The sequence below is a fragment of the Cucurbita moschata genome, unplaced genomic scaffold (assembly GCF_002738365.1).
Source record: "Cucurbita moschata cultivar Rifu unplaced genomic scaffold, Cmos_1.0 Cmo_Scf00069, whole genome shotgun sequence".
NCBI lineage: Eukaryota > Viridiplantae > Streptophyta > Magnoliopsida > Cucurbitales > Cucurbitaceae > Cucurbita > Cucurbita moschata.
Genome location: NW_019268585.1, coordinates 223,491 through 233,190, shown reverse-complemented (window position 1 = coordinate 233,190; position 9,700 = coordinate 223,491). Strand labels below are relative to the sequence as shown.

Below are 9,700 nucleotides of genomic sequence, written 5' to 3'. Positions count from 1 at the left end.
TATATTTATAACCCGAGAAGTAAGATACTCGACCATGTCGAAAATGTTGAGGTCATTAGCTCTGCTCTACATTAGATCTCACCTGAATCGACCCATCTATCCTCTTAAAGAGAAGTTTGGTTTCAAACCCCGGTTCAAACAGGAGAAGTACGTCATGCTAATGTGTCTTGGATGATCCATGTTGAACTATCCATGTGGCTGAGAGTCCTCGTAGCCCAGACACAATGACACAATTATCAGAGGCGTGCTCTACCACTGAGCTAATAGCTCGTCGTGGGGCCCGCTATGTCAAACCGAGAGAAACCCCATCCCTCTATTTCCTTTTTTTCATCCTATGTCGCCACACGGGCAGGACAGACTGATCAACATAATTTTATTAAAAATGAAAAAAAAAAAAAAACTTTTTAGATTCAAGAATTGTGGTGGTGGATGGTCAAATGTGTGCCTCAAGAAATAAAATTATTTTAATAATTTAAATAAAAAAAAAAAAAAAGAAAAAAAAAAAAGGAATTTATATGGTGTTAGCATCTTCCTTAAGATATTCGTACACGTTGTCGTAACGTAACAGATGTTCCTTTCCGTTCGTTTGCTCAATTTAATATATTTTTCATAAATTTGCATAAATACCCCCAAAGGTTTCTGAAATTCACCCTAGACCCCACATCTTTCACTATTAACCTTTCTTCCACGGACCATCCCAGTTGAATTCAGCGCTGGAGAAGGTTTTCTTGCCAACGTTCACCGCTTTTATGGATTTTTTTTTTTTTTTTTTTTGTTAAATATTTCTCTAATTTCGAATTATGAAAATAACTAATTTTACACGTGTCCATTTCTTACACGTGTCTATTTCAAATCCCCAAATTTTTGTCACATTTTGTTGTCGGGTTGTTATTATTATTTTTTTTTAATATTTACTAGTCGCGCGTTACTAACTTATGATTACAAATATTAAATATTTTTAATCTTTTAAAAGTAACGCAGAATTGAGTTGGGGTTGACCCGACAAAAAATGTCAATTCATAGACCAAATTTTTTATTCTTGGTGAATTCAACTCCGTCCAAAAATATTTAATTATTTATTTATTTTAAGATATTTAAAAAATTAAAAAATTATCTTTAAAATAGTTAAAAATTATGTTTAAGAGTAAAAAAAAAAAAAAGAGGTTTGAAAGCATTGATTAAGTGATGTGGTTGTGAATAAATTTGGTAGAGGCTTACCTACTACCCCAAACATAGGGTTATAAAACCCATTTAATTATATATAATTTAAAACTAAACTACCTAAACTCAAATCTCCTTACTTAAACCTAAATAAATGTTAACTTTTAGAGATTAAAAATATAATTTTTTTTTAATAGAAATCTTAGAAAAGTAGCCGTTTTTTTTTGTTAGGTGAACCGATTTTCATATTCGATTATTACTATGTTTTTCTTTAATGATTGAAGAAAGGAACGAGTGCGATCCCGAAAGGGGTGGATTGTAATGTCCCACGTTGATTGGGGAGGAGAACAAAATACCCTTTATAATAGTGTGGAAACCTTCCCATAGTAGACTGCATTTTAAAGCTTCGAGTGGAAGCCGGTAAAGGAAAACCTAAAAATCGTCATTCAATCTGTACGATTTGGGTTTTCTACTTACGATATGCTTATATATAGAACTCCGACAATAACTTAGAGATAAGACGACGACAAAAAAAAAAAAGAAGAAGCCAAATTCCAAAAATACCCTCGATCACCACGAGGGAAATGGTAATTTTACACGCATCTATCTTATAGTGTAAATTTAACAACACAGCTTAGAAGGAGCTGGTAGGCTCGAGGCGGAAACATTAAATAAAAAAAAAAAAAAAAATTTAATTCAAAAAGAAAAAGAAAAAGGAAAAGAAAAAAAGAAAAAGAAAAAGAAAAAAATACAGAAAGAAAAAAATTGAGATTTCCATTATATAGAGAAAGGAACCGTGTCTTTGTAACCAGAGGTCAAACTCTCCCAAAACGACACCCACCACCGCAACCAGACGACACCGTTTTCAATCTCCGGCGAACTCCACCGCCGCTTCCGTCTCCTTCCTTCTCGTATGCTGATTCCCGATCGCCCTCCTCCCTGGTCTAGTCCTCCTGTCACGGCCGGGTAATCCAGCCCCCTTCTCTCTTTTGCTTCTGATTTTATTATGAAGAGCTACGCTAAGGTTAACAGCAACAACAGCAGCACTAACAACAAGACCACCAACGGATTTCTCCCGAATTCTTTGAAATTCATTTCGTCCTGTATTAAGACTGCTTCTTCCGGTGTTCGCTCCGCCAGTGCTTCCGTCGCTGCCTCTATCTCTGGCGACGCCCCCGATCACAAGGACCAGGTTCACTTTACTTTTTCTTTTTTGATTCTAGTTTGTTGCTGATTTTGTTAATTGCGGCACTGATTTTTCATTTTCCCCAAAATTGTGTTTCGCTCTGTTCACGATTGGTCTGGGAGGAAGTTTGGTGGCTTGTATGTATTCTGGGGCTTCTAGAGGTTGTATCGGTGATCTTGGGTGCTTTAGTGCCGTCATTTTTGGTTGTTCGGAATACTTGTTCATTAAGTCTCTGGTTGATTTTAGCTTCTGCAGATTTGGTTTTTTTCGAGGTTCCAGACGTTATCTCTGGCAAAGAAAACGAAAACTGTGTAGAATGTGAACTTATTACTTAGTTCAGCGTTTTCCCCCTTCTAAATCATTATGACCACCGCTGGTTTTTGATATAGGGTTTAGGGTTATTTTATCTGAGGATTCTGTGAGTCGAATTCCCTTCCTTCGTGTTCTTTTTTTTTTTTCTCTTTTAGTTATGGTAGTGATATTAACTTGTGTTTTTAGTTCATCTTTTGTTGGATGTTTCCAATGCATGTGTGCACTGATTTTGCTAGGATATTTCTGGAGGAGTTGGCAAGTAAAAGAAAGAACCATTAGGAAGCGTGCGCTTTTAGCTTTATGTAGGGTTGATTGATTGGAAAACGATATACCATTTTTAGCGAAAAAAATGAGGGTTCTAAAGATATTTTGCGATGAAATTTTGTTCCTTCATTATTGTTGGTCTAGAAATGCAAGTGCTTTACATTTTTAGCTTTTATTAAGCATTTATTGTTCTAGACGAATATATATGTTTTGCTTTTTACAATTTATACTATTTTTTTTTTTTTCAAAGAGGATTCCTCACCCTTTTTCTGATTTGTACTCTATACTCTACTATCAAGTGTATTCCATGTTTGTTAGAGATAAAACATGAATTATAGAGAAGTAGGACGACCGAGAAGAGAAGCAACATAATATCAATAATTTTGTGAACCTGAGAACACTATTGAGTTATCATTAGGATCGTATAACTTTTTGAAAGAAATTCTTGGGTTTTGTCAGATGTATAAAACCTTGATTTAGACACTTTATCATTATGTACGCCAGTCTGATTTGGGTGTTTAAATTTGTAACATCATTCTGATCAGAAGTTTCATATATAGAACTGGAAGATATTAGTTTGTCAGTGGATTTGTCTGTGATGAGCATCCTCAGTGCAACAGAACCTATTCTGTGTGGAATATAATTTGTTTGTGTCGTACTTGCCCTTGCATGTGTGCTTCTTATGATGCAATACATGCAGTATAATAAGGATTTGGAATTATGGTCCAACAGGTATTATGGGCTGGATTTGACAGACTTGAGCTCGGTCCGTCCTTCTTCAAACGTGTGCTTTTAGTTGGTTATACAAATGGCTTTCAAGTTCTTGATGTTGAAGATGCTCCCAGTGTCAGTGAACTGGTTTCAAGACGGGATGATCCAGTCACATTCTTGCAGATGCAGCCTCTTCCTGCGAAGTCTGATGTTAAGGAAGGCTTTGGAGAATCACATCCAATACTTTTGGTGGTTGCATGTGATGAGGCCCAGAATTCAGGTTTGATGCAAAGTGGCACAAACGGGTTGGTGAGAGATGGATATCCTAACGGTCATTCAGATAACACTATCCTCTCCCCAATGGCTGTTAGGTTTTACTCGTTAAAAACTCGGAATTATGTTCATGTTCTGAGATTTCGCTCAACCGTATACATGATTAGATGCAGTCCTGAAATTGTGGCTGTTGGTCTTGCATCGCAAGTAAGCTTATATCATTCTCATTCTCATTAATGAGTTCATAATTGAGAAAGATTAATTATCTTTTTATTTCTTTAGCATAATTAACAACTTCATAACACTTTCCATATAATTGATTTAATGATGGATGTTCTTTTTCCCCAAAATATCAAATGGATTGATGGTTGCAGGGCTCTTGTAGTTAATGAAGACCATTTTCTGGGGGCTTATAAAAAATCAAGACTATTTTCTGATGGTGTATAAAAAATTAAGATTATCTTCTAATAGCTTTGTTGCCCAAGTCAATCATGTGTTTCCTATGAGTATAGGATTGATTATGAAGGCTGGTAATTGTTTATAGTTCAAATTTTTTTGATCACTTATTCCTCTTATTTACAGATTTATTGCTTCGATGCTCTCACCCTCGAGAGTAAATTTAGCGTTCTCACGTATCCAGTCCCTCAATTGGGAGGCCAAGGAACATCTGGGGTTAATATTGGCTATGGACCTATGGCCGTGGGTCCTCGATGGTTGGCTTATGCTTCCAACAATCCTTTGCAGTCAAATACTGGACGTTTAAGCCCACAGAGTCTCACACCTCCTGGTGTAAGCCCATCAACGTCACCTAGCAGCGGGAGTTTGGTGGCCCGATATGCCATGGAATCTAGTAAGCATTTGGCTGCTGGGCTAATTAATTTGGGTGACATGGGTTATAAAACATTGTCTAAATACTATCAAGAATTTGTACCTGATGGTTCTAACTCTCCACTCTCATCAAATTCGAGTCGGAAAGTTGGTCGGCTGGCATTGCATTCTACAGAAACAGATGCTGCTGGAATGGTTAGTCTTTTGATTTCAGGATTGTTTAATTTTTGCATTTGCATTGAAAACTAGTCTGATATATTCTTACAATTGTTACCTATATTAATTAACATGTTATAGCTTCTTTTGATATTTCTGAAAGCAGAAAAATACGAAAAGACAGATATTTCTAAGTTCTTGTTCTTGTATTTGTCCTTTTTATTTATTTTTTTTATTTTCAAATTTTATTTTCACTCCCTTTTAGAATTTGTATCTCTGGAACATTTTTCCTTTTCATTATATCACTGAGAAGTTGTTTCTTGTAAAAAAAAAAAAAAAGAAAAAGAAAAAAGAAAAAAGGGTATTTCAAAACAACCTACTAATGTTAGTGCTTAAAGGAAATCATGCATCTTGATCTCTGAATGACACTGAAGTTTTTTGTTATTGGCTACTAAGATTGGGCTCGCTATCCTATCATTTTAGAGAGTTAAGGTATCCACTTCATGCTTCCTATGGCCAGTTAGAGTATGAGGTCATTCTTTTGAGAGTTAAACAGCTATAGTTTCATTGATACAATGAAATTACAAAGCAGAGCAGATTGTCCATGCCCTTGGAATTACAAAAATAGGTTCCCATGATATGTTAGATAAGAGATAGCAGGATTCATAAAGAAGGAGCAATTTTGCACCAAGACATTGCCTAAAAAAATAAAGAATCAAGAAAGCTAATTAACATAAAAGGATCTTTCCTTGCCATAAAGGTCGTTTCTTTCATCCCATATGGTCTATGAAAAGGCTCTTATACACCGCAAGGTTGCACTAGAGAATATCTTTCATTTTTGGGAGGAGGTCAATTTTGGATAGACTATTCTGTTGGGTTTTCCCCCAGTTCTCAACGTTGCTCTTTTTGCAGGTTGTTCTGAAAGATTTTATCTCCAAAGCTGTTATATCACAATTTAAGGCTCACTCTAGTCCGATTTCTGCTCTTTGTTTTGATCCAAGTGGGACCCTTCTAGTCACTGCCTCAACCCATGGTAGCAATATTAACATTTTTAGGATTATGCCATCCTGCATACAAAATGGATCGGGCACCCAAAGCTACGATTGGAGCTCCTCTCATGTGCACCTTTATAAGCTTCATCGTGGCATGACATCAGCTGTACGTCCTTGACTTTTAACTTTTCATTATATTTTATGTGCTTACGAGCAGTTCTTTTTATTGCTTTTGATCCAGGTAATACAAGACATTTGTTTTAGCCACTATAGTCAATGGATAGCTATTGTTTCATCTCGGGGAACTTGCCACATTTTTGCTCTTTCACCCTTTGGAGGGGAAACGGTTCTTCAAATGCACAATTCTTTTGTTGATGGGCCTAATCTTATACCTGCTTCATGTGTCCCTTGGTGGTCAACTTCATCTTTCATCACAAACCAGCAATCCTTTTCTCCTCCACCTCCTCCTCCTGTCACTCTTTCTGTTGTTAGCAGAATAAAAAATTGTAACTCAGGTTGGCTTAATACTGTCAGTATGGTTACTGCTTCTTCATCGGGAAAGGTTTCCATCCCATCAGGTGCTATTTCTGCTGTTTTCCATAGTTGTATACCTAAGAATCCGCAATCCTCTCAATTAAGTTCAAATACTTTGGAACATCTTTTGGTGTATACTCCTTCCGGCCATTTGATTCAACATAAACTGCTTCCATCAATGGGGGGAGAATGTGGTGAAACTGTTTTGAGAAGTCCAAATGCTACAATGCAGATGAAAGATGAGGAACTGCGAGTAAGAGTTGAACCTATTCAATGGTGGGATGTTTGCCGAAGAGCTGCTTGGCCAGAGAGGGAGGAATGCATATCTTCAGTTATTCTCAGGAGAAAAGAAACTGTCGAACCTGTTGAGGATACTTCCTATTTACAGGAGAATCATCCTGAAAACCAGGAGTTGGTAAAGCCACATGACCGTTCTCTCTTGTACCTATCCAATTCTGAGGTGCAGATAAACTCTGGGAGAATACCTGTCTGGCAGAAATCCATGGTATTGGTCGTAGTGCCCTCTTGAATTCCTTCTTTTTCAGGCATCAATTAAGTCGCTTTTCTTTTCCTCCCTATTGCAGGTACATTTCTATACCATGGGTTTTCCCGGGTCTAATGAGGAAAGTAGCATGAAAGATAATATGAATGGGGAAATTGAGATAGAAAAAGTACCTATTCATGAGGTTGAAATAAAGCGGAAGGATTTGCTCCCAGTTTTTGACCATTTTCGTGGGATACAGTCTGATTGGCTTGATAGGTGATGATAATTGAGTCTAATTACATTGCTGCAAATATTGTGTTGCCATATTCTTTTCATTTTAATTTACCAATATTAGCTGGCAGGATTTCTCTATTTTATGTCTCACATTTTCTCTTCGCATATATTAGGAAATGAAAAATTGATACCTCTAGCCAGATAAATTGTATCGTTATTTCTTTGTGGGGTGGTGTCTTGGGTGTCTGGTTCCTCAAGGTTGAAAGGTTAAAAATCATTTTGGGAGGAGCTTGGGCTTATCAGGTCTTTGTAGCCCTTGTTCGTGTCTTTAAAGAGATCCCAACGTTCAGAATCTGTAGGAAAAATGGGTGGGTGGGGGACTGAGGATTGTAGCCTTTTTGACCCTCTAGTTAATGGGAGGTTTACGGATAGTTAAGCTTTTGCTCTAATATTAGGAGCCTCTTTCCTAGATGTTAGACTGCTGATGTCTTCTTAATCCATTTGTTCTTCTATTTCATTAGCCTCTTGCTATTGTGTACATTTCTTGCAGTGTCTTTAAGAGAATGGTTCATATGAGTAAGATCTGTGATAAATATATTTGACGGCTTGATACTGAATTAATTATCTTGATGACTTGCGATCCCATATCATCTAGCAAATTGTGAAGGCACTTCATTGGCTGAAAGTTGGAGTTGTTGGTTGCTTCTGCAGGAGCCATGCTGGTGCAAAAAGCTCTAGCCCAAGTTTAGATTCTCATAGTGATGGAATAAAGTATTCAGAAGGCGATATTGGTTCAGATTTAAAGTTGGACTCACGTGGCTTGGAAGAAAATTCAGATGGTTATTATAAGCATTTTATTTTATTTTTATGAGTATCAATTCATTATAGTCCAGCGTCTCTTTTCCCCCTAATTTTGTTATATGATTTTCAGGTATATCTAATCCACCCATTGCCAAATCTGTGGGTGACATTAAGATGAAAGAAAAGGATGGATCTGTTTTGGCCTCACCAGTAATGAAAGAGAACTCTTTCCAGGAGCGGGCTTCGGTATCTTCTAAACAATCGAGCACTGGACTTTCCCCAGGCGAAGGCAGCAATTTTACTAACAGCCCATCAACTGCAACAAGTTGCTCACTCTCCACTGATAGAACTATTTTAAAAGCAGTTCAGTCATCAAAATGTGGAGGGGCCAGTGAGGGCTCAAATGCAAGTTCCAACCGATCTGACTTGAGTATGAACATTCTTGACGAGGGACCGATGGGCGACTCATTTGATTATGAACCATTCTTTCAAGAGGAGTATTGTAAAGCAACAGGTCTTAGTAACTGCCGTGACCCAGCAGAAGCTCTAACTGACGACGTTGACAGTAGTGGTAGTCCTCATTACAGGGAGAAATGTGAGGAAGATGGGGACACTGATGACATGCTTGGTGGCGTATTTGCTTTCTCTGAGGAAGGTAATTATAAATTGTGCGAAACTATCTTTTTTAGCTTGTCGTTATTATTTCTAGCCTGTTGTCACATGGGTAAACGGCTCTGCAGTACTAATGAATCAAATTGACCGAATTTAACACGTGCACACACACGAAACCTGTAGGGTCACAGTATTAAAGGTATGCTTGGATTTAAGATGTAGATTTCTTTTGGCCAAACTGTTTGACTTGAAAGGACTTCTAAGGAGGGAGGGTAGCATGGTTATAATGTGGTGCACAAATGGGTGTTGCAGGATAGTGCTCCTTGGCATGGTCATAATTTAGCGCAATACTCAGACCGTTGGATTTACAGCGCCTCAGAGAACAGTCTGGAGGTCGTGGTCGTGGTCGTGGTCGTGGTCGTGATATAAAGTGTGGTGTCCTAATTGATAAAAGTTGAGATTGTTGGGTTTCAACAAACTACAATTCTACTGACAGATAAGTGAAATGTTATTGATGGGGTAGCAGAGGTGGGACTGATACCTGGTTTCCTCATATTCCTCATATTCCTCCCTTTTGATTCTATGTGTACATACTGTAAATTGAAAATTCATAGTTCAAATGATTTGTGTGGTCAGGTTCTTACCAATGCTGTGTAATATTATTATTATGATTATTATTATTATTCATTCTTCAAAGAAAAATGAAAAAAAAAAAGGAAATAAAGTGGAAAATGAATGCTTATCGCTGTCCAATATGTACTTTTTTTTTTTTTACTTGTCAGATGGTTGAGGTTATTTTTATGTGTTTGTCAGTGCTACTGCAGGGACTGTTGGAAGAGTTGACACTATGCCATTTGAGGGGAACTTACTAGGATTTTTTTTTGCTTAACTTAGATGTTGGGTTATCCAACCCAATCCCATCCTTTATTTTCGGGTTGGATTATCGGGTTATTAATATTTTTAAAAGAATTTTATTTATTTACGGATCATAATTATCTGATATAATTTTAGATAAAAATTATTAAAAGTTACAAATAAACCCAAATAAATCTATAATCAACTAGGGAAATTAAGTTTAGAAACAATTTTAGGTTTTTTTTTTTTTTTTTTTTTTTTTTTTTTTTTTTTTTTTTTTTTTTTTTTTTTTTTTTT

At 36.8% G+C, this 9,700-nt stretch overlaps 1 protein-coding gene across 2 annotated transcripts; it reads left to right on the top strand.

The window, feature by feature from the left end:
- Positions 1–1,907: 1,907 nt before the first annotated feature.
- LOC111438028 (autophagy-related protein 18h-like) lies at positions 1,908–9,244 on the top strand. Of its 2 annotated transcripts, XM_023075991.1 has the most exons (10): positions 1,908–2,353; positions 3,656–4,114; positions 4,490–4,930; positions 5,804–6,049; positions 6,125–6,922; positions 7,002–7,177; positions 7,847–7,974; positions 8,067–8,591; positions 8,677–8,747; positions 8,861–9,243. In XM_023075991.1, the coding sequence occupies exons 1-9, from the start codon at positions 2,168–2,170 to the stop codon at positions 8,703–8,705; spliced, it is 2,988 nt and encodes a 995-aa protein (XP_022931759.1). In that variant the 5' UTR covers positions 1,908–2,167; the 3' UTR covers positions 8,706–8,747; positions 8,861–9,243. The 2 variants fall into 2 exon arrangements, with proteins under 2 accessions (XP_022931759.1, XP_022931761.1); XM_023075993.1 differs by lacking the exon at positions 8,677–8,747 and having other exon boundaries at positions 1,910–2,353; positions 8,861–9,244.
- The last annotated feature ends 456 nt before the right edge of the window (positions 9,245–9,700 follow it).